At 37.9% G+C, this 25,077-nt stretch overlaps 1 protein-coding gene and 1 non-coding gene across 2 annotated transcripts in view; one reads left to right on the forward strand and one right to left on the reverse strand.

The window, feature by feature from the left end:
- The window catches only part of RANBP9 (RAN binding protein 9), a 95,504-nt gene that overhangs the window by 58,891 nt on the left and 11,536 nt on the right, over positions 1 to 25,077 (reverse strand). Inside the window, exon 2 of the mRNA XM_038005729.2 lies at positions 22,151 to 22,262. Coding sequence (XP_037861657.1) covers positions 22,151 to 22,262 — 112 coding nt within the window. The remainder of the gene's footprint in view (positions 1 to 22,150; positions 22,263 to 25,077) is intronic.
- LOC119626936 (U7 small nuclear RNA) lies at positions 4,924 to 4,985 on the forward strand. Its single transcript, XR_005243108.2, has one exon. It is a non-coding gene; the product is annotated as a U7 small nuclear RNA (small nuclear RNA).

Consider the following 25,077-nt stretch of genomic DNA (forward strand, 5'->3'; position numbering starts at 1 on the left):
CCAATATATGACACTCTTTAAAGGAAAAGCAAAACTATGGAGACAGCAAAAAGATCAGTGGGTGTCATCAGTCTGCAGGTAGGGGGAGAGGAGAGAAGGGAAAACGGTGAATAAATAGAGCACAGGGGATTTTTAGTCAGTCAAACTGTTCTATGTGACAATTTGGATACGTAACATTATGCATTTGCCAAAACTCACAGAAATGTACAACAAAAGAGTGAACCCTTATATAATCTAATAGACTTTTGTTAATAATAGTGTAACAGTATCGGTTCACCAATTGTAACAAATGTACCACACTAATGCAAAATGTTCTTAAGAGAAACTGTGTGTGGAAGATGGGCACATATGGGAGGGAACTATCTTACTGTTTTCTTTCTCTGTAAACCTAAAACTAAAAACCAAAGCTTGTTAATTAGGGGAATAAAAACAAAATGAACAAATATAAAGGGAAAACAAGTTAGGAGAAATATTCCAACATATATAACAAAAAAATATATCTTTAATATACAGTATGCTTAAAAATACTAAGAAAATAAGTTCTCACAAAAACCTGTGAAAGTTTACAGCAGTTACACTCATAATTACATAAACTGCAAAAAAACCCAAAGTCCTTCTGCTGGGAAGAGATGAATAAACTTAACACCCTGACAAGTGGAATACTACTCAGTAATAAAAAGTAATGAACTATTGGTACAAGCATCAATATGGATTAATCTAACAGGTATTATGCTAACTGAAAGAAGTCAGTCTCGAAAGGTTACATCCTGACTGGGCACAGTGGCTCACGCCTGTAATCCCAGCATTTCAGGAGGCCAAGGTGGGAGGATCACTTAAAGGCAGGAGTTTGAGACCAGCCTGGCTAACATGGTGAAACTCCCTCTCCACTAAATATACAAAAATTAGCTGGGCGTGGTGGTGCATGCCAGTAATCCCAACTACCTTGGAAGCTGTGGCAGGAGAATCGCTTGAACCCGAGAGGCGGAGGTTGCAGTGAGCCAAAATCACACCACACTGCACTCCAGCCTGGGCAACAGAGCGGGACTTCATCCCTCCTTCCCCCCCAAAAAAAGGTTACATACTCAATGATTCCATTTACATGCCATTTTGGAAAAAGAAACTCTATAGGAAAAGAGAGTCATTCAGTGGCTGCCAGGAGTTAAAAGTAGAGGGAGGATTAATGAAGGGGCATAAAAGGGAAGTTTGGAGAGCAATGGAATTGTTCTGTATCTCAATTGTGGTAGTGGTTACAGGACCCTATGCATTTTTCAAAACTCACAGAACTGTACAAACGAAAAAAAAAGTTAACTTTACTGCATGTTAATTAAAAATAAATTTTTTAAAAAGTAAATATTCCAATAAAACATGAGTAATAATTGAACAGGTGCTTCAGGAAAACACACACAGGCACATGAAAAGAAACATAAAAAATATTAGATCTCACTAGTCCTCAAAGAAAGTATCCTTAAAATGGCAAATCCTTTTTACCTAATATATTCTAAAGAAAATAATCATTGATATATCCAAAGGTAGATATAAGAATGTTCAATAAACATTCTTTTCATTCTAAATGAAACTGAGACTAACCTTTATGTGCAACAAAAAAGGACAGGTAATAAATCACTATATATGCATACATTAAAAGTACGTGGTACTTTTGCCTCCATCTTAAAATAGTCCCACCCAGGCCCTGTCCACTATACAAACTCAATGGCTCAATGGAAGAAGACACGGCCCTGCGACTGAGAAGTCCTCAAACTCTGGCCAGGTCCTGCTAGAATCCTCAAAGTCTTAAAATCAAAACAAGCCTATGAGGTCATTATAAATCCTGCTATAAAAATAGTTTTTAATAAAACAAAAAGATATAACACAATATTGGGCTAGAAAGCATGTTATAAAACAGCTTGTACAGTGTTAATTTTTATTGAAAATGTAAAGTAACAATGTTTTCCAAAAAGGTAGATAATGACCCTTTCGAGTGAAATAATTTCACTTTTAGCAATTTCAAAAAGATTGGTAAGCTAAAGCCATTTTTGTCCTGTAGGATTGTAGTTGACCAGTGCCTTATTTGAAACTCAAAAGCATTTTTATAAATGTAATTTCTTTACTCAAGTGTTTATTAATTTCAGAAGAAAATTCTAATTATACTAAATCATTAATCTAATGGGTCTAATGGTATCTATCAAATTCCTTGCTTGACCTTTAAAATTTCAAATTCTGAATAGTGTATTCACATATATAAGTTACTGACACGGTAAGAGGGATCTTTTTTTTTTTTTTATCTTACAAGACCTAAAAATTACTTAATACCTTTGAAATAAAATGCTTTATTTCTGACAAATGTCATTATGAATATAATAAGACTTAAGAGCACCAAAAGTTAATTACTACAGCAAGATGCACTAGCATGTGTATATCTATCTATTTCTATTAAGAAATTCAGGGCACTTGTCTATAATTCACAAGTTACCAATCTTAAATATTTAAACTTATGAACACATACCCATTTTTTTCTCATGTAAAAGAACAAACTTTAACATCTATCTTTCAACCATCAAAAGTGAAATAATATTAAAAGTGATATATACCAACTGGTGATGCACATAGTAGTGCTATAAAATTAAACCAAAAACATTCCATCAACAATTGCAGGCCAGGTATGGTGGCTCAAGACTATAATCCCAGCACTTTAGGAGACTGAGGTGGGCGGATCATGTGAGCCCAGTAGATCGAAAACTAGCCTGGATTGGACAACATGGCAAAACCCCATCTCTATAAAAAATATAAAAAATTAGCCAGGCATAGTGGTACATGCCTGTAGTGCCAGCTACTCAAGAAGCTGAGGTAGGAGGATCATCTAAGCCCAGGAGTTCAAGGCTGCAGTGAACAGTGACCACGTCACTGTACTCCAGCCTGGGCAACAGAGACCTTATCTCAAAAAACAAACAAACAAAAAACAATTACAGATGCTCCTATGAAAATATTTCAATCAGGTTACATACCTGATATGTATTTCAGGGTTTAAAAAGGGAATTACTATCTAAAAGAAATCAGAACTCATAAAAAATAATAAAGAACCAAAAAGAAAGCAATTGTTGAGAAAGTTATAGTTCTCAAAGATTATTAACACAGAAATTATTTGATAGGGTAAACAGAACTTCAGATGGCCATTGTATTTAAATCATGTTTTTTATTTACTATATTATGTTTTGGCTTCTTAAAAAGCTTGCTGGCCAGGGCTAGCACTTTCTTACAGATAAGAGAGCTCACAGGGGCATGTCTTCCATGTACAAACCAACCAATCCTGAGTCTACAGCCAAACCCACCTCCTTATCTAACGCTCACATACAAAGCCAGTATTTCCTGCCCTAAATCATTCCAGAGTCAGGTACCAGGCAATTAGAGACACCTCTACAGCTCAAAGCCTGCAGTAATCATCCAAACTCATCAATCCTTAACTGTTCACTCTGCTCTCCCCTTGCCTTTCCCAGGAAATACCAATAAAGACTCTGGCCGACTTTTCCGTGGCTCCTGTCTTCTGCTTCCTGACTAAAACCTGGTGCTTCCTCTGTGTGGCATGCAGTGACCCTCCCTGAGACCTGTGAGTATAATAAAATTCTTTCTTCTAAGCCTTATTCGCACATCCCCCTGCAGCTGCACAGACTTTACCACACCGTATCCAACACCTACATTCTTAGAATAGCCGCTATTAATATACAAAAGAAATTTAAGTATACGCATGCTCAAAATACTGCAAAGTGAAATATTAATCACCAGATGATTATCTGCACCAATGGAACTGAGTTAAGAAAACTTTAAAGTAACAGAAGTCCTTTTTCAAGATTACTATTCCAACCTAGAACATTTCGCTTTATCATCCGTGATTAAAAAAATTTGTTCCAATTCTAATTCTATGCTGACAGTAAAGCAGCTACTTCTCTCTCTCTCTACACTGCACCTTCTCTACCACATTCTTCCCAAAGCATAAAGAATCATGGATAACAGAAATTATTTCTTGCCTTCGGGAAGTTCACAATAATATACAGTAAGCTGCATCTTTCTTCAGCTGCATCTTTCTCCCATTACCTCTCAAAGAGCTATAAAAATATAAATATACAATACCTTAAATTAAGGCCTGGCTACATTTACTAAGATGGACTTCAAGGACCTATTCATTTATCCTGCCTTTTAATAACTACGACAATAAGGCTCTAAAAACAAGAAAAGCCTATTAGTTTGAGAGTTCCTCTGACAATTCTTTGTCAAATAATTCCATCTGCAGTTAACTCCTATGACAACAACAAAACACAAAATAACTTGGTTTCCTGATTTGCTAAACTGTTACAGTGTTAAATGTAAAGGAAAATAATCTATCATACGCATAAAACAACAAATTCTACTTTTTACCCAATAGATATGAAATTGTTTATGTTTCTAATAAACTGACATTTTTGGTTAATAAAATTATTTATATTGTAATCCATATTTAAAATCTTGTTTTTCAACATATCCCTATAAGATTAATAATTAGTAGCAACTTTAAATCACACAAATAAGTTCAGAAGAAAGTGATTTACATTTCAATTTTATAAACATTACAGGTTCTACTTGTACCAAATGAGGTGTACCTATAAAACTATGGAGACTGAGATGCATTTTACTGTTTAGTTTTTCAACAATATTTCTTTTCACAAGTGCTATAACTTAACATTTACACTGGATGTTCAAGACTTTTTCATAGGAAGTCTCCAATTTTTAATATAAATTGGTCAAAAAATAGTGTTCTTATTTACATAAGAATTAGAAGAAAAAAAGGAAAATTATTTCAGAAATAAAGACAAGCCAAATGGAACACTAAATAACAGACCCCACAAGAAAAGAGGAAAGAGAATGGAGGAAATTTTCAAAATAACAAAGTTAGTCAAGTGTTACAGCCTTTTTAGATTTTCTCTAGTAGGCTTTCCAGTTTTTACCAAAAAACCCTTCAAAAAAATAAAATAATAAAAGAAGTTAGTCAAATAGATCCAACATACATTCATAATTAGAGTCCCTAAAAAACAAACCCATGTAATAGAACAGAACAAATATTGAAAACCATCACACAAAATAACTTTTCTGAAATAAAATACTTGAACCTACTACTTAAGGCCATAGCAAGATCAATACCAAGACATATTCAAGTAACGGCTCTTCAAAGAAAAAGAAACATTCTTTCAGGTATTCAGGCAAATGACCAAATTTCTTGGAAGAATAAAAAGGCAGAAGACTTTGAAAATACCCACGGAGCTCATAAAAAAAAAACATAGCTGGGCGCAGTGGCTCATGCATGTAATCCCAGCACTTTGGGAAGCTGAGGTGGGAAGATCATCACTTGAGCCCGGGAGTTCAAGACCAGCCTGAGCAACACAATGGGACCCTGTCCCAACAAAAAAAAATAATAAAAAATAAAGTTAGCTGAGCATAGTGGTGTGCACCTGTAGTCCCAGCTACTCAGGAGGCTGAGGCGGGAAGATCGCTTGGCCCCAGGTGGTTGAGGCTGCAGTGAGCCATGATTGTGCCACAACCTGGGCAACTAAGTGAGAGTCTGTCTTGGAAAAAAGAAAGAAAGAAAGAAAGAAAGAAAACATGTGCCAGGGATTTTACATCCAACCAAAGCTTCAAATATAATAATGGTCACATACAAATAGTCTGAACCGAAAGGACTTAAAAGAATATTGTTCCTATGAGCTCACTTGTAGAATGTGAGCTTCAGACAACCAAAAAATCCTAAAAGTATCTTTGGGATAAGGTCTGGTGAAGAGTATTGAATATAATTTAAAATTAACACTAAGTGATCAGAATAAAGATAACAGCATAGTATATGCAAATGTTATATGCTCGTAAAACAGATATAAAACAATTAACAAAGAAGAGAATTTACAGAAAAAGTAATCACCTATTGATACACTCAACTACCTGGATGAGTATCACATGCATCATGCTAAGTGAATACAAAATAGCCATTCTCAAAAGATTACATTTATATAACATTCTGGCTTCAAAAGGCAAAGCTATAGGGACAGAAGACAGATCAGTGGCTGTGAGAAGTTAGGGGTGGGAGAAGGGTTGCAGATAAAGGGGCAACAAGAGAAAGTTTGGGGAGGTGAGAGAACTGTTCTTTATCTTGATTGTGGTGGTTGTTATGTAATTCTAGTTGTGGTGGTTGTTAGGTAATTCTATTTGTCAAAACTCACAACTGTATACTGAAAAACATGTATTTTACTGCATGTTAATCAATAATAAATTTTAAATGCAAAAAACCCAGAGACACTGGGGAAAGGGAAGAAAAGGTACAGAAGAGGTTATTAGCTAATTTCATTATTGCTCACAATACAAGAGTACCTTAAAAGGAGAGGACTATAGGTAGTAGTATAAATGTACCTCTCTCAATGTAAAAATATATTAAACCTCTCAAAGAGAGCAAAGAAAAGAAATAAAATAAAAATATTCAAAAGCAACAAAAATTTAAGTTTCCTTTCACTCCCATCCCCATTTAACCACTTCCTCTACCTACAGTCAACTAGTGTCATCAGCTACTTGTGATACCTCTTCAAAGTTTTTGATGGCATATTTGCTTACATTTTCAAAAGGAAATAATAAAAAAATAAACCAAGAACTAATGAAAATGGTTACCTGGGGGGCGGGGGGAGAGAGAAGGATGATGTGAACCTTCTGTGAAGTGCCTTAATTCCTTTTTTTTTTTTTTTTTTTTTGAGAGTCACGCTGTCACCCAGGCCAGAGTGCAGTGGAACAATCTTGGCTCACTGCAACCTCCACTTCCCAGGTTCAAGCGGTTCTCCTGCGAGCCCCCTGAGTACGAAGTAGCTGGGATTACGGGCACGTGCCACCACATCTGGTTAATTTTTGTATTTTTAGTAGAGATGGGGTTTCGTCATGTTGGCCAGGCTGGTCTCGAACTCCTGACCTCAGGTGATCCTCCCACCTCAGCCTCCCAAAGTGCTGGGATTACAGGTGTGAGCCACCGTGCCTAGGCCAAGTGCCTTCTTAAACAGTCTTACTTTGGAACAATGTAAATGTTTTACACAGTTAAAACAAAAATTTAAAAATCAGTCCCTATGAATGGAAGATAATTTTAAATAAGTGAAACTAGCATATATGAAGTTGGTGGCAGAAATACAGAAAAACGAATTACTTCAAGTGACTTTAAAACACAGTATTTTGAATATCCATCTCTAATGGGATATATTTTAAAAACCAAAGCACAATAAATAAATAAATGCAAAAAATCATACAGTATTTAATGTTTTGTTAATACTGATTTTTTTTTTTTTAATTGACAGAGTTTTCCTCTTGTTGCCCAGGTTGGAGTGTAATGGTGCGATCTCGGCTCACTGCAACCTCCACCTCCTGGGTTCAAGCAATTCTCCAGCCTCAGCCTCCTGAGTCACTGGGATTACAGGCACCCGCTACTGCGCCCAGCTAATTTTTGTTACTTTTAGTAGAGACAGGGTTTCACCATGTTGCCCAGGCTGGTCTTAAATTCCTGACCTCAGGTGATACAAGACCGCCTTGGTCTCCCAAATTACTGGTATTTTAATTTGAAAATGTATCAAAATATCCTAGGCTAAGGCAAATAAATATGTTAATATCACTAGAATCAAAGATTCTCAGAGTAAGAAAAAAGAAAGAAGTATAAAATGAGAGATTTTAAAACTGATTTGGAAACTCTGCAACTCACTTTGAAATGCATTTTAAAAAGGTGGGGTGTGGATGAACAGATCTGCAACAAAGTAAATACAGCAAAATCCTAATTCTAAAATCTAGGGGGTGTGTACAAGGGTATCCACTGTATTAACTCTCTCTTCTATATGTCTGCAAATGTTGGGGAGGAAAACTCCTTAGATTCTGTATTATACAAATCACGAAGAAGCACTGGGATGAATCTCAACTCTTAACCAATCTGTTTTTCCATCTGACAACAATTAGTTCTCAACAACCATTTTTAAAACATTTCAACCACTCCTCCAAAAAAACTATCCAGACTACCAAATCATCCACAACGCCAAAAAGTCTAGGACCAACAGATCATTTCTCCTTATCCTGGAATGTTAATCAACCTAAATGATTCCAGCAATAGGCAAAGAGCAAGAACTCAATATATCTGAGATAAACATAAATAGAATGGTTATAAACTGTTTTCCTGGTTGGATTTCAAGTAAAATATTCATCAGGACAAAACTATACAACCTTAAAGTTATATGACACGGGTGTCTTTAAGACATTAAAATGAAATTGCCTCCCTGAATTTTTAATTAAATTTACATTAAAGTGAAAGTAAAAGTACTGGTACCCATGAGAATATTTTTTTTAACCTCTCTTGTGACTCGAATACATCTTAAACCAATTTTTCTTTCTTAGACTAATGTTGAAAGCAGTCTGAATAGAGGAAAAAAGCTGGAGAGAATATACTCCAAAATGTCAACTGCCATTAATCTGGGTGGTAGTATTGCATATCCTTTTAAAAATATACATGCTTTTTTCTATTTCACAGGATTTGTCTGTTTGATTTTCCCTTTTGCATTAAGAATGCATTACCTTGTAACTGGAAAAAAAAATTCTTGGAGAAAAAAAAAAGTACCTACACTTGTTAAGTATAAAATAACTGACAGAGTAAGAGGTAAGGGTGATTTGGGATTTAAACCACACTAAAGATAACCAACTCAAGAATAATTTGAGAAACGTGATGGTTATATATCTTTAGGTCACTTTTCCCATATTTCACACCTTCTTAAATAACCAATTTTCCCTTCCACCAAAAATGTGGCTCCTACCATTCCTGATGGTTTCAAAATGTAGGTAAAGAACATATCCAAAATCCAAGACTCATATTCTGTTCATTCCGTAAATACTGAATATCTGTACTCTGTACTACGCACAGTAAGTGCTAGGGGTTTACAAAAGAAAAGATGTTATTATCCCTACCCACCTCTACTCGGTTAACATATTTATGCAGCACCTATTTTGCGTCTGGCATTGTTCGACGCACCATGGATATAGCAGTAAACAAAACAGACCAAAAAAGCCTCTCTGATAAAGCTTTGCTCCTCTTCATTTAAGTTGTCTTTCATTGTTATGCCCTACACTTAGCCAAATGCAGCAAATCCACCTCAGAAATCCCTCCGCATCTCCTTAAAACTCACTAAAAACACCAATATATAAATCTCTCATTCTGTCTGAGTATTATCAGCTCCATGCTGATTTCATTTTTTCCTTACCCAGCCTGAACTAAAATGGTCCATTTAGATATTCCTTCACCAGTAACCTCAATTACTACGATTGTTCTTCCAACTTACCTAACCTATAGTTTCCCATTTTGCATCAATCATACAATTCAACTTTCCTCTCTAACCAGCTGAAGATATAGTGAAAAATTTTAAGTATATAAACTGCTGTCTCAAATTCGTGGTTTTCAATCTCATAGTTCCTGAATACTTCCACTTCTCTGATCAATGAACATTTACTAAATATCTCTGTGTATAAAGCTGTGGCAAAGACAAAAGTCTGTGCCCTCCCTACAGGGGATACTCTAACAGGCAGGACAGATCTTAAATAATTAATTACGAATGTGATTAAATGCTATGAAGGGGAAGTACAAGGTGCCGTGAAAGGGCGCTAACAGAGGAGCCTAATCTCGTTTGGAGGTGAAATGGTTGTCAAGACAGGCTTCCAGAAGTAGTGATAAGTGCCAATAAATAAATTCCATATAGCATCCCACACTCCTAATTCATACTTAAATCCCCGTATCCCCTCTGCTGGACAAAGAAACTTGCCTCATTCGCCTCCTCAGTCTTCTCCTGGACTCACTAGTGATTCCTTCTCCTCAGCATATACATACAACAAAGTCTCTCCCACCCAAACATAAATTGGAATAATTTTTCTGGAGAGTAATTTGTCCATGCGTATCATAAGCCTTAAAAATGTGCATATCCCTTCTTGTGATCCACAATTCAACTTCAAGAAATCTTTCCTAAGGAAATAAAGACAAGTTTCATGCAAAAAAGATTATTTAGGATAGCGAAAGAATTAAAACAATCTAAATAACTGGCAACAGGAGAAGAGCTATGGATGTGCCTTAATAAACTTATAACAGACTATGCCACAGCTAAAAATAAAAAGATATTCAGAGCTTTTAATCTCATAGAAAAATGCTTATAATTATGTAAGAAATACACTGTAACTGTTACACAGAAATAAATCAATAATAATCCTCTACAAAAAAATTTAAAAACAGGCCAGGCATGGTGACACATCTCTGTAGTCCTAGCTACTTGAGTGGCTGAGGCAGGAGGATCACTTGAACCCAACAGTTTGAGGTTAAAGTGAGCTATGACTGTGCCACTGCACTACAGCCTGGGCAACAGAGTAATACCCTGTCTCCCAAAAAATATTAAATAAATGATAAACACAGGATGTAAAACCTGTATAAAGAGGATAACTAGGCCGGGTGCGGTGGCTCACGCCTGTAATCCCAACACTTTGGGAGGTCAAGGTGGGCAGATCACGCGGTCAAGAGATAGAGACCATCCTGGCCAACATGGTGCAACCTTGTGTCTACTGAAAATACAAAAATTAGCTGGGTGTGGTGGCGTGAGCCTGTAGTACCAGCTACTGGGGTGGGGTGGGGGGCGCGGTGGGCTGAGGTGGCAGAATCGCTTGAACTTGGGAGGCAGAGATTGCAGTGAACTGAAATTGCACCACTGCACTCCAGTCTGGCAACAGAGCAAGACTCTGTCTCAAAAAAAAAAAGAGTACAACTAAGCTTAAAACATAAGTGTATATACAAAATTTGGAAAGAAATGAGAAGTATTGATAGCAATTAATTATACAAAATTATGGTTTAGTTTTCCCCCTTACATTTTTCTGTACCTTTTATTTTTCTTGAATTTCCAAAATTTCTTTTCCCTCCCCTCCCCGAAATAGTGTCTCACTCTGTAGCCTAGGCTAGAGTGTAGTGGCAGAAACACAGTTCACTGCAGCCTTGACCTCCTGGGCTCAAGCGATCTTCCTGGCTCAGCCTCTCATATAGCTGGGACCACAGGCACATGCTACTACACCTGGCTAATTTTATTATTTTTATTATTTACTTATTTATTCAGTTAGTTAGTTAGTTGAGATGGAGTCTGGCTCTGTTGCCCAAGCTGGAGTGCAGCAGCACGATCTCGGCTCACTGCAGCCTCTGCCTCCCAGGTTCCAGGGATTCTCCTGCCTCAGCCTCCCGAGTAGCTGGGATTACAGGAATGTGCCACCACGCCCAGCTATTTTTTTGTATTTGGTAAAGACAGGGTTTCACCATGTTGGCCAGGCTGGTCTCGAACTCCTGACCTCAGGTGATCCACCCACCTTGGCCTCCCAAAGTGCTGGGATTACAGGCGTGAGCCACCATGCCCAGTCTAATAAACAGGGTCTCGCTTTGTTGCCCAAGCTGGTCACAAACTACTGGGCTCAGGCAATCCTCCCACCTCAGCCTCCAAAAGTGCGGGGATTACAGGCACGAGCCACCACGCCTGGCCTTGCATTATCGAATTGGCAGTGTATTACTTTTCTAAATGGGTTGTAAATTACTGTTCCTCACAACAGCAACACAGCTACTAAGTCCACTAGCACATTATCTCCATTCCTTACCTCTAACTCTCCGACACACTGCACCTGCTATCACCCCAATCCCAAATGACAAACCAGTGGAGACTTAGCAGTCCTCCTTTGAACTGACTTCCAGGGCTTCTGAAACCATCTAGGATCTGCCTTCTAATTCTCTGACCATTCTTTTATAGAATCTTAGATGATTATGTAACAAGGAAGACATTTTTTTAAAAAATTCGTAAGTACATGAAAAGAATCTCAGATAAATTCTCTCCTTCTATACGTCCTTTAAATATGGTGTTTCAGGTGTCCGCCTTAGCCGCCTTCTTTTTTTTACACTACACACTTCGGTGAGCCTATCAATTCCCATGGCTTTAACAACTTACCTTCTGACAACTCCAAAATCTACCTTCAGCCCTACTCTCCTAAATCCCATTTATTTTTAGTCAAAGTCTTTGCTATTAATTTTCTGGGAGTCCCCTAACAGTTCAAACACTGTTCTCATCATCGTCTTCTTTAAAGATCCACTTCCTGGCCAGCTGTGATGACTCACAACTGTAATCCCAGCACTTTGGGAGGCTGAGGCAGGAGGATCCCTTGATCCCAGGAGTTTGAGGCTGCAATGAGCTATGATCATACAACTGCACTCCAGCCTGGGCAACAAAGTTAGGCCCTATCTCTTAAAAAAAAAAAAAAAACCTTCTGGTATTTTCTGATGTGTTTAGTCACACCACTATCCATTTAATCTTCTAAGCTAAAAGCCAGGGAGTCATCCTTAACACTCTCTCTACAACTATCTTTACCTACTTACTACTCCTACTTCCTAATCAAGGAAATAAAGACAGATTTCTTGTAAAAAAAATTAAGTCCTAATTAGTTAATAAATCTGTCTACTTTCCTCTCCAACCCCACTACACAGATTAAACCCTCAATTTATTATTACAATAACCCAACTGATCTCTGGAAGTCAGTCTCAGATCTATTTTCTATATTACCCTCAGATAACCTACCTAAAAAGCAAATCCAACCATATAATTCCCTTGCTTAAAAACTACCACCTGAAAGATAAAAGGTAACACCCACTAGCATTAGAAGTCCCTTCATGATCATCTCCAGACACATTCCTCCCACAAAACTTTATGCTGAGCTTCCTCCAGCAGCAGCAGCAGCAGCAGCAGCAAGCAGCGGTAAGACATGAGTTTTCTGTGCACCAGGCATCGTTTTTCAGAGCAGCATCAAGCTATCTTGAGTTTGCTTCACACCAGGTAATCTAATAAGTGCTTTAAGTGAATTATGTAATTTAGTCTTATGAGGTTGGCACTATTATTTCCTTTTCACAGATAAGACTGAGTCTGTCAAAAAATACAAAATCACAGAACTAGTTAAGTAGCAGAGCCAAGATTTATATCTCCACTATATTTCTCCACAAAAGTAACTAGTCAGCTTCTAAAACTGCTACTAATCTTCAAAATCTGTTCATATCCTATCTTGTGAAGGTACCTGAGCAACTGAAGGACAGAGAAGCTTATGTTTAACTGTATTCCTCTTCTGTAATTTTATGTAAGCTTCCTAGATAGACTTCCCTGATCACCACCGTCTTCCAACAGAGTTGGTTACTTCCTCCAATATACTTCTCTAATTTGTTTATAGGTCTACTGCTGTGTATCTCATACTGGATTTTATTATTATTATTATTATTATTATTATTTTTTAGACGGAGTCTCACTCTGTCCCCTAGGCTGGAGAGAAGTGGCGCAATCTCAGCTCACTGCAGGCTCCGCCTCCAGGGTTCATGCCATTCTCCTGCCTCAGCCTCCCAAGTATCTGGGACTACAGGCACACGCCACCTCACCTGGCTGACTTTTTGTATTTTTAGTAGAGACGGGGTTTCACCATGTTAGCCAGCATGGTCTCAATCTCCTGACCTCGTGATCCACCTGCCTCGGCCTCCCAAAGTGCTGGGATTACAGGCGTGAGCCACCACGCCCGGCCGGATTTTATTATTTATTTACATGTTCATTTCCCTTTTTACCTGCAAACTTCTACAGAGTAGGTACCCTTTCTCAGCCATGTTTACAGCGCTGTCTCCATCTTTGTCAATCCTAGGTTCTTAGCAGAGTGTCTGGCACATAACAGGTACTCGACAAATTAAATCTCCTATTCTGTTATTTTCCTCCTTTTTTTTTTTTTTTTTTTTTTAATCTCTTATCACACTCTCTATCCTCAGGCAACAGCCTCACAACCTAACTCCTAGTTGTAGCCCCTACACTCTCCAGCAGTCTTGCAGACTGCCATCACACCCTTCATCCTCTCCCCACTTTGTATTATCTTTCTAAAACAGGCATCATATATCTTCCCTACTCAAAAAGATTGAAGGCAGTCTGGGTGCAGTGACTCATGCCTGTAATCCCAACACTTAGGGAGGCAGGAGGATAGCTTGAGGCTAGGAGTTCAAGACCAGCCTATGCAACATACTGAGACCCATCTCTACAAAAAAAAAAAAAAAAAAGCTGGGCATGCTGATGCACACCTGTAGTCCCAGCTATTTGGGAAGCTGAGCTGAAGCAGGAAGATCACTTAAGCAAGGGAAGTCAAGGCTACAGAGAGCCATGATTGTGCCACTGCACTCCAGCCTGGGTGACAGATAAGACTGTGCCACCAAAAAAAAAAAAAACTGAAAGCTCCCTTCTATCTATAGAGTATATTTCACCCTATAACTATCATCAACGCTCTATAATATCTGATTCCATTCTTACTTTTTTTCTTTTTTTTTGAGAGATGAAATCTCACTCTGTCGCCAGGCTGGAGTACAGTGGTGCAATCTCGGCTCACTACAACCTTTGTATCCCGGGTTCAAGCGATTCTTCTGCCTTGACTTCCCAAGTAGATGGGACTACAGGCGTGTGCCACCACACCCAGCTAATTTTTGTACTTTTTAGTAGAGATGGGGTTTCACTATATGTTGGTCAGGCTGGTCTGGAACTCTTTATCTCAGGTGATCCACCTGCTTCGAGCTCCCAAAGTGTTGGGATTACAGGCATGAGCCACCGCATTCGGCCTATTCTCACTTTTGTAACTCTTCCTTATAATCCAAGTCCCCAACAACACTGAACCATGTATCTCTGCCAAAGACCACAAAGTTGCACTCTTCCTGTGAGACTATTCTGGCCATTTACCATAGTCTGTACTGTTCTTCCCCAAAAAGGCCTCTCAAATTCTTACTCATTTTGTAAGGTCTACCAACTACTGCTTCCTGTATAAATCTGTTTCCTTGAGCCAAAATTAACTACTCTCTCCTCAGTTTTCCCATATATGGTCTCATTCTTAAGTACTTAGTATATTATGTCTTAGAGTTGCATATTTCTGCTTCCTGCCTTGTCCCACTATATCTTCCAAACACCATATACCAACAGTTTGGTCAAGAAAGGACTATATATACAATGGTACAGCCAGGTATGTAGTAGGCTATACCACCTAGGTTTACATAAATACCCTTTACGTTCATAAAAAAACATCGCCCAATGACTCATGTCTTAGAACATGTTCCTATAGTTAAGCGACATACGACTATACTAAATTTGATCTTCCTCAAGGGCAGGGACCATATTCAGTTCACTTACTGTATTAACTGAGTTTCTACTAAATGTCAGGTCCTCTAGTAAGAACTATGAATAAGACAAATGAATAAAATAATTTCTTATCTTCACTCAGCTGCTGACGATGTGATATATCATAGGTGTTCAACATATATTTGTTAAATAAATATATTGCTTACTTAAAATAATATACTGTTTATTCTTTGTTCACATTTACCTTGTGCTTCCATTTGCTGCTTACAACCAATCAAACCTAGAAAGAAAGATCCTTCTAGTTTTCAAAGCCTTTTAAGGCTAGACAGGAAGACCTTTGTTCTCCTCTTACCCCCAAGAAATAATCTAGAAAGTCAGCAAGCATAGAAGGAACATTCTGGAAGAGTGCACGTTATTATCAGCAGAAGAATTTAGGAACAGAACAGAGAGACTGCATTACTTGCCAGTTCTCACTGAAACACTGTCAAAGAGTGGCATCAATATTTTGTTTGAAGAGCTAAAAATACCATTCATAATAAATTATAATTCTAAAAACTTTCAAATAAAAATTTTATTATCTCTCACATTTAGAATTAACTGTTATCTCCACTGCCTCTATTAATATGCATAACTTAAAATTTGAATGAAATCCCTGAACTGAAAGTACATAAGATACAGACTCCTTAAAGAAATTCACCTCAATGATCACTAAAAAGAAGGGAAAGTAAATACATACCCATTAAATATATGCCCTAAAGAAGTTATGCAGGGCCAGGCATGGTGGCTCACATCTGTAATCCCAGCACTTTGGGAGGCCAAGGTGGGTGGATCATTTGAGGTCAGGAGTTCAAGACTGGCCTGGCCAACATGGTGAAACCCCAACTCTACTGAAAATACAAAAATTAGCTGAGTGTGGTGTGGTATACCTGCAATCCCAGCTACTAGGACAGACTAAGACAGGAGAATTCCTTGAACCCAGGAGACAGAGGTTGCAGTGAGCCAAGATTACGCCACTGAACTCCAGTCTGGGTGACAGACTCCATCTCAAAAAAAAAAAAAAAGTCATGTAGATAAAGTGATTTAATTTTTTGTTGTGAAATACATTAGAATTTATTTTTAAATTAATAATATTTAAAGACTATTTTGTCCTAATAAATTTATTTAGCTGCATATGTAAAAAAATTAGGTTCACTTTAAATGAAAACTCAAGGCAGAAAATGAAATGTTCTTTAACTCAATAAAAGGAACTTTCTTCAAGTCTCATTTTCTAGGCAATAAAGAAATACAAGTAACAATCATGACAGTCATATTCCTAATTTTCCAAAGCAGACCTAGAAATAACGTACACCACAGGAGAAATTAAAAGTCTTTACAAGCACATAATACATTAACACCAATTCTTTCTACTCTATTGAAAGAGGCAATTCACGCCCAACTCTTGCATTTCATGAGAAAATTTGCTGCCAAGGACAATTTATTTTAAAAACTGAGATCTTGGATAAACACTTTAAAAGAAAACTCAGCGTTTTTTTTGTTTGTTTGTTTTTGAGACTGAGTCTCGCACAGTCACCTGGGCTGGAGTACAGAGGCGCGATATCGGCTCACTGCAACCTGTGCCTCCCGTGTTAAGTGATTCTCCTGCCCCATTCCAGCAAGTAGCTGGGATTACAGGTGCCTGCCACCATGCCCGGCTAATTTTTTGTATTTTTAGTAGAGACAGGGTTTCACTATGTTGGCCAGGCTGGTCTCGAACTCCTGACCTCATGATCTACCGGCGTCGGCCTCCCAAAGTGCTAGGATTACAGGCTAGAGCCACCGTGCCCGGCGAAAATTCAGTTTTAAATTAAGTGAAATAAACTCTCAGATGGGCACACATCATTGCAAACAAAAGGTGACTAACGGCTACTCTTTCTGGTCCATGCTTTACAAAGATGTTGGGATTTTAGGAAAGCATCTATTCTCCAGAAAAACATCACTTGGCAAAAATTAGCAATAGGAGTTGCTTTTTTTCATAAATGAATTGTTCTTTGCTTCCAAAAACAATGGGTTGGGCCTAGAACTTTGTTTGACACGTTTACCAGAGAGAGAAATGAATGTGACCAAAGAAATACAATAGTTTGGTGGCGCGGTGGCTCGTATCTATAATCCCAGCACTTTGAGGAGGGTGGATCACCTGAGGTCAGGGGTTCGAAACTAGCCTGGCCAACATGGCAAAAACCCGTCTCTACTAAAAGCACAAAATCAGCTGGGCATGGTGGCACATGCCTGTAATCCAGCTACTCGGTAGGCAGAGGCAGGAGAATCACTTGAGCCTGGGAGGCAGAAATTACAGTGAGCTGAAATCATGCCATCACACTCCAGCCTGGACAACAAGAGCGAAACTCCGTCTCAAAAAAAAAAAAAAAAAAAAAAGGCCGGGCGCAGTAGCTTACACCTGTAATCCCAGCACTTTGGGTGGCGGAGGCGGATGGATCCCTGAGGTCAGGGGTTTGACACCAGCCTGGGCAACATGGTGAAACCCCATCTCTACTAAAAATACAAAAGTTAGCCAGGCATGGTGGTACGCGCCTGTAATCCCAGCTACTTGGGAGGCTGAGATAGGCAGAATTGCTTGAACCCAAGAGTTGGAGGTTGCAGTGAGTCAAGATCGTGCCACTGCACTCCAGCCTGGGCGACAGAGCAAGACTCCGTCTCAAAACAAACAAACAAACAAACAAACAGTTTTCTCCAAGAACATACAAGAAATAGTACTTCTAATCCATTCATTTATTCATACCTTTAAAAGCTAGCTATAAATTAAGCACTAGAGTTACAGAAATTAAAATAAAATAGTCCCTTACACTTAAATCTGTAGGGTCATGTTGGCAGTAAGCAGACAATTGAAACAATATAAATATCATAATTACAGTCTGGCCAAAATGTAAAGGAGGCACAGAAAAGGCATATTCCTACTTTAGGAAGAAAATGCCGTAAGAAAGGTACTCCTACACTAGGACTTGAAGACTAATTAATTAGCTAGGCAAACAGAGAAAAGGGTAAGAGAAGGTGAAGGAAGGACATGCATAAGGAACTAGAAATATAAGCCAGTGTGCGTAGTCAGAGAACTCCAAATGGTACCTTATAGGTGAAGAGCAGGTGAGTATTAGGATTCTTCAACATCATAAGTCATTAGGGAAATATAAATTAAAACTACAGCAAGAAATCACTAGAAACCTATTATAATGGCTACAAATTAAAAAAAAAAAAAAAAAAAAAAAGACAATACCTAGTGCTAAGATCAAGAGGAACTCTCATACATTGCTGGGAGAAATGTAAACGAGTGGCCCGGGCAGGGTGGCTCACACCTGTAATCCCAGAACTTTCGGAGGCTGAGGCGGGCAGATCGCCTGAGCTCAGGAATTCGACACCAGCCTGGGCAACATGGTGAAACCCTGTCTCTACTAAAAATACAAAAGATTAGCCGGGGGTGGCAGCGGATATCATATCCCTCCACAGTATTGCTGGTTTCTATCACTCAACAAGCCCATGGAACACACGAAGTATATCTGTAAGGAACTTACTATCTAGCTCAGGAGAAAAAAATGTATATATGAAAAACGTACATATGAAAAAGCTAGAGGCCAGGTGTTGTTGTGGCTCATGCCTGCAATGCCAGCACTTTGGGAGGCTGACACAGGTGGATCATTTGAGGTCAGGCACTCGAGAGCAGCCTGGCCAACATAGTGAAACCCCGTCTCTACTAAAAATTCAAAAATTAGCCAGGCATGGTGGTGGGTGCCTGTAATTCCAGCTACTTGGGAGGCTGAGGCAGGAGAACTGCTTGAACCCACGAAGCGGAGGTTGCAGTGAGCCAAGATCATGCCACTGCACTCCAGCCTGGGCAGCAGAGCGAGACTCTGGCTCAAGAAAAAAAAAACAAAAACAAAACGCAAACTAGTACAGCCACTTTGTGAAACAATTTGGCAGTTTCTTATAAAGTTAAAAATACACTTAACTACAATCCAGCAATTCCACTCCTAGATACTTACTCGTGAAAAGAAAACTTATGTTTACACAAAAACCTGTATATACATGTTTACAGTTCCAGCCAAAAAACTAGAAACAACTGAGAAGGTCTTTTTTTTTTTTTTTTTTTTTTTGAGACAGAGTCTCGCTCTGTCGCCCAGACTGGAGTGCAGTGGCCGGATCTCAGTTCACTGCAAGCTCCGCCTCCCGGGTTTACACCATTCTCCTGCCTCAGCCTCCCGAGTAGCTGGGACTACAGGCGTCCGCCACCTCGCCCGGCTAGTTTTTTGTATTTTTAGTAGAGACGGGGTTTCACCGTGTTAGCCAGGATGGTCTCGATCTCCTGACCTTGTGATCCGCCCGTCTCGGCCTCCCAAAGTGCTGGGATTACAGGCTTGAGCCACTACGCCCGGCCAACTGAGAAGTTCTTCAACTGGGGAGTGGGTAAGCAAACTTTGGTTCACTCATCTACACAATTAGATTAAAAAGGACTGTTCTATGAATATATACAACAGGGAGGAATCTCAAATGTTTTATGCTAAGTGAAAGATACCAGACTTAAAAGGCTACAAACTATGATTCCATTTACATGCCATTCTTGAAATGGCCAAACTAGAGTGACAGAAAACCAGTCAATAGTTACCAGGAGTTAGAGATGGGGAAGGGTTGTCTACAAAAGGGTATGGCGGAATTTTGGGGGGTGACTGAGCTGTTCTATATGCAGCAGTCCACACTTATCTGTGGTTTTGCTTTCCTCGGTGTTTCAGCTACCCACAGTCAACTGAGGTACAAAAATATTAATTGGACAATTCCAGAAATAAGCAATTCATAAGTTTTAAATTGCGTGCCATTCCGAGTAACATGATAAAATCTCATGCCATTGGACTCAGTCCCGCCCTGTCCCCGCCTGGTAATCATTCCTTTGTCTAGCATATCCACGCTGTATATACCACAGGCCCTTCAGTCACTGACTAGCCCTCTCAATTATCAGACTGAAAGAAAACATAGTATATATAGAGTTCAGTACTACCTGTAGTTTCAGGCATCCACAAAGGGTCTTGGAATGTATCCCCCACAGATAACGGGAGACTCCCATATCAACTGTGATGGTGGTTTTAGGACTATACATGTTTCTCAAAACTTAACAGAACCATATACTAAAAAGAATAAAGTTTACTATATGTAAAATATACCTAAATTTAAAAACAAAACAAAAAGGATAAGGGATCCTAGCTACAAAGAGACTGAAAAACGATGTAAAAGCTAGTCATATCTGAGGGGCCCTGTTAAGAAGCTCTACAATGAAGCAACAGATGTCCCAAATGATCTCAAAAAACGGGTAGAGGCAATTCAGTTCCGCATTATTAAGAACACTGACAACAGTTATAGACTAGAATAAGAGCAAAACAGGGAGCAACTGGAGACCCATCAACCAACTACCTCAGAGTAATTCAGCAGATAAATAATTGAGATCTGACTAAGGGAGAAGCAGTAGAGATGAACAGAAAAGTTAAAAGCAAAAAATTCTCAAGTGTCTAGCAATAGTGAAACCACCAACCAAATGGTTTTTTTTAGAAAAAGATTTTAAAGAAGCTAAATTTAAATGCCTGCGGGACATTCAAATGCAAACATTTGGTTAGACACGTTGTCTGGAGCTCAAGGGAATAAACCAAGATGTAGCATTAGATTCAAGAATGATCAGGGTATTCACAGGCAAATATGAGGTCAAGTTCATATAATTTGAAGTATAAAAAGAATCAGCTTACTGATTATACAGCTTGTAAAGTGAGAAATGGTGACAATCATGTGCCTATTTCAATGATGGGGCCTCTCTCAACCACTCTATCCTTGGCATCTCTGATTTTTTCTTTGGCTTGATTACCCTGAGAAAACTGAGGCAGTTACATAAAAAGCTGTCACTGAATTCCAAGTTTTTATTTTCTGTTGTTCATACTGTTGACATCGAGAATATTCAGTCGATAAAGGAGTAATCTACTGAATACACTTAACTGGTTAATTAAACACAGGAGGACTACTAAGAGGGGTTTGATCTGAGGTCCATCTGACTGACCTCATGGAGCAACTTATCCACACAGCCCAATAGCTTTGTCTTGGTAACTCAACTAACAACCCTATGGCTGCTTTAAGAGACCTCTGATAATGCAATAAAGTTATGAGGAAATACTATAGGATAGATCCAATGACTGTAGGTAATTAGTGCTTAACCAGGGATAGGCACCAAAATTCAGTGTGGAGCTTTCTCAAAATGCCTATCTTGCCCAAAGCTCTACTTCCGAAAATTCTAATTTAGGAACTTTTGGGGTAAGGCCCAAAAATTACTATATTTTTAAAAGTCTCATAAGTGATTCTGATATCCACACAAACCACACACCAATCCCAAGCTGAAAAGCAATGATATTAAATTTGGTTCCAGGCCCTACCATGGAATTCTCATTTGGAACTTTCTAAACCACATCCTAAACCTTGAAAATCTCCTCTGGTTGACAGCATACAAATACACATTTATCAGCTAAAACCTAAAATTCTAAGCCCAACATCTGTAAAATACCCATGAATCACCAACTGACTACGATTACTGGCTTTGAGAGGATTTAACTTCTTAGCAGAATTCAGGAAAAAGCAGTGTAAGAAAAGTCATGGAAAATGAGTCACTGTCCCTCCATTCCTTAATTTCAATTCTCCATTTTAATAATAAACCTACCAGAAAAGCTCAGTTAATATTACCAACTCAAGCTTTAACTTCAACTAGTATTTAAGCATAACCAGATCCAGTCTGTTATACTGGAATATTCAGATTCCACTTTTCCAATTACCAAAATTTCCAGGATTCCAACTTTCCAATTACATCATAAACATTATGAAATCAAAACAAAAAAAACTAACAAATGATTTTTCTCACCAAAATTTACACTTACCCATCTCTTCCCTTACTGACAATTTTTACTTCAAAATAATAAATCCCACAGGCTGCTGGTATTGGATGCGTGGCTCGAACTGACGCTGCATCTTTTGGGGTTTTGCCATGACCTGCAAATGAAACAGGAAGGAAAAAAGAAGTCACATGAGATATTCACTGAAAAATGAAAACCTTAAACAATTCAGGAAGATACAGGTTTTTGGAATGATGTATAATTTCTGCTATCAGTTCAAATACTCAATAAAATGTTTATCATCACCATGAACCCAATATGCAAAATAGCCCAAGTTAACCACAGAACTCTTCACACTATTATTAGTTTTATTAAGATTGCAGAATCCGAATATGTAAATTGAACCTAGCAGCCTTTTATGCAAATTAAATAAAAGATGTTATAGAGTACACTATATTTTTAAGAGGAGAAAGGCTGTATGAAGAACATAAGATCTTAATTTTATCAGGTCTAAATTTGTATATAACTTATATAATTTCTGTACACTCTTGCCAAAGGCCTGCTCTTTAAACCAGAAGCATCTATATCGTATATTTCTAAGTTAAACCTTACACAATCAGATTGAATTGGCAAAACAGCTTTCTTAAGAATTTACAATTTTGTTCTTTGGTATAGTCTTATTAATTAAAGCTGATTCATAAAATCTCTTGGGCCAATAACAGCCCATTGAGAAATACATCTAATTTCTAAATGTATTTTTTTTTCTTTTTAAACAACAGAAATAACACCATGCACTGCTGACGTTTTAGAAAATCTGTTAGATAATGCCTTTTAAACTTTTTAAACCAGCTATTCCTCAATTCTAATCCCATAGGGTTTGCTAAACTCACAATCACTTCCCCTGCCTCTTGCCCAAGACACAAACTACCTTGAAAGCTAGCATGTGGACAATATTAAGACAAAATATTCCATAAAACCATGGGAGAATAAAGACAGAAGTTGAAGTACATGTCAGAAGTACTCAAAGAGCATGAGTGAGACAAGTCTCCATAATCCCCAAAAGGACTTCATGAGACACAATACTCTAAATCATTATTTGGGTGTTCTAGTTAAATATGCTCCACGCAATACAAACTTCGCATTAATCTTTCAGTCATACTATAAAATTATCTTCATGGGTAGCAGAATTCTCCTCAAATTTATTGTGATTGTTTTAAAACTAAATGACTTAAGTCAAAAATTGCATCTTAAGATACACAACCATCACACATGAATGAGATCATATCCTCCCTTACCATACATTTCACCAAATTTACCAAATTTCCAACACATGCCTTATTATTATTAAACAAGTTTACACTTGCAATGCAAATTAGTACATGTTCACACCCCCCAATCCCCTACAAAAAAAGGAATGAATTCTGCCACTCCTTCCATTACCATGAAAACTTGGATTATGGGCAGAAGTTCTTTTAGCCTGGTGACCATAAGGAGTCAACAAGCTTGGCTAGGAAGACAAAAATGGAAGCAACAATATTTACATGCATCAAAACTACTTTAACATATGATGCAGGTAATAGATTTACACTGAGCTAAGCAGCAGAAAAGAAACAACGGCACAAATCTGTGCACTAGTCACTTTTTAATAAAATTTAATTATGGTGGCAGTAAAACACATTTTTCAGTCAAAATATGTTCAAATAAGTTACCTGAGAAAAGGCTATGGAAACTACATATTTAAAAATTAGAGAGTTACAAATAAATCTATAGAAAACTAAACAGAATCTAACTGCAGTCCTAAATCCACTAATTTTTTTTAAGGGGAGTGACCCAAACTTTTAGGGATAAAGTAATCCCAAATTACTCTTAATAACAAATAATAGTTACATATATTTAATACTGTGTGAAAGGCACTGTTCTAACGCATTAAGTTTATTAACTCATTCAATATCCAAAACAACCCCATGAGGTAGGTACCATTTATTATCATTTCATAGTTGAGGAATCTAAGATAACAAAACTCGCCCAAAGTCATACTGCTAAATGAGAATTCCAAAGCAGGATTTATGCTGGGATTTAAATTCAAGAAACCTGATCTAGTGGGAGCTCTGAACCCACATGAAGGATTTAGTTACAATGAACTTTCGGGGATCACCTCACATATCCTATTCTGGCTACTTCTATGGGAAAAGAGAAAGAAACTAATGTCCTATTCTGGCTATTCTGTCCTATTCTGTCCTATTCTGGCCATGTCCTATTCTGGCTACTTCTATGGGAAAAGAGAAAGAAACTAATATTTGAAAGTAAACAGTCTCTCAAAGAGTTAGGTGCTTTTGTATGGATTTTTCTCATTCAACATTCATGAAATAGGTATTATTTAACCTCACTTTTTGAAATGAAGAAATTTGTAATCTGTCATGGGCCTACAGAAAAAAATAATAAAAATTTTTACACATTATACACCCTGCCCCAAATTGGAAGAAACGTATATTAAATCCATGCATGAATTAAAATCCCATACATTTTTCCATTATGCAAAAATTACTATAAAGTACCAGTTATAAATCTTCAAGTATCCATTGTATTTGTTATGCTTCACTGCAGATAAATTCTGTAAATGTTAAAACTAAAAAGATTTGTTTCATAAAGTTAAATTAGATGTAAAAGGTATAAGGAAAAGTTTAAATGCAAGATTAAAAGGTTTCATACTATTTCTTAAATGAGACCAGTACAAGTTGAGTATCCCTTATCTGACATGCTTGGGACCAGAAGTGTTTTAGATTTTTTCAGATTTTACAATATTTGCACATACTTACCAGTTGAGCATCCTAAATCCAAAAATCCAAAATCTAAAATGTTTCAATGAGCATTTCCTTTGAGCCGGGCGTGGTGGCTCATGCCTGTAATTCCAGCACTTTGGGAGGCTGAGGCGGGCGGATCACTTGAGGTCAGGAGTTCAAGACCAGCTTGGC

This window comes from Chlorocebus sabaeus, chromosome 17 (genome assembly GCF_047675955.1).
Source record: "Chlorocebus sabaeus isolate Y175 chromosome 17, mChlSab1.0.hap1, whole genome shotgun sequence".
Taxonomy (NCBI): Eukaryota; Metazoa; Chordata; class Mammalia; order Primates; family Cercopithecidae; genus Chlorocebus; species Chlorocebus sabaeus.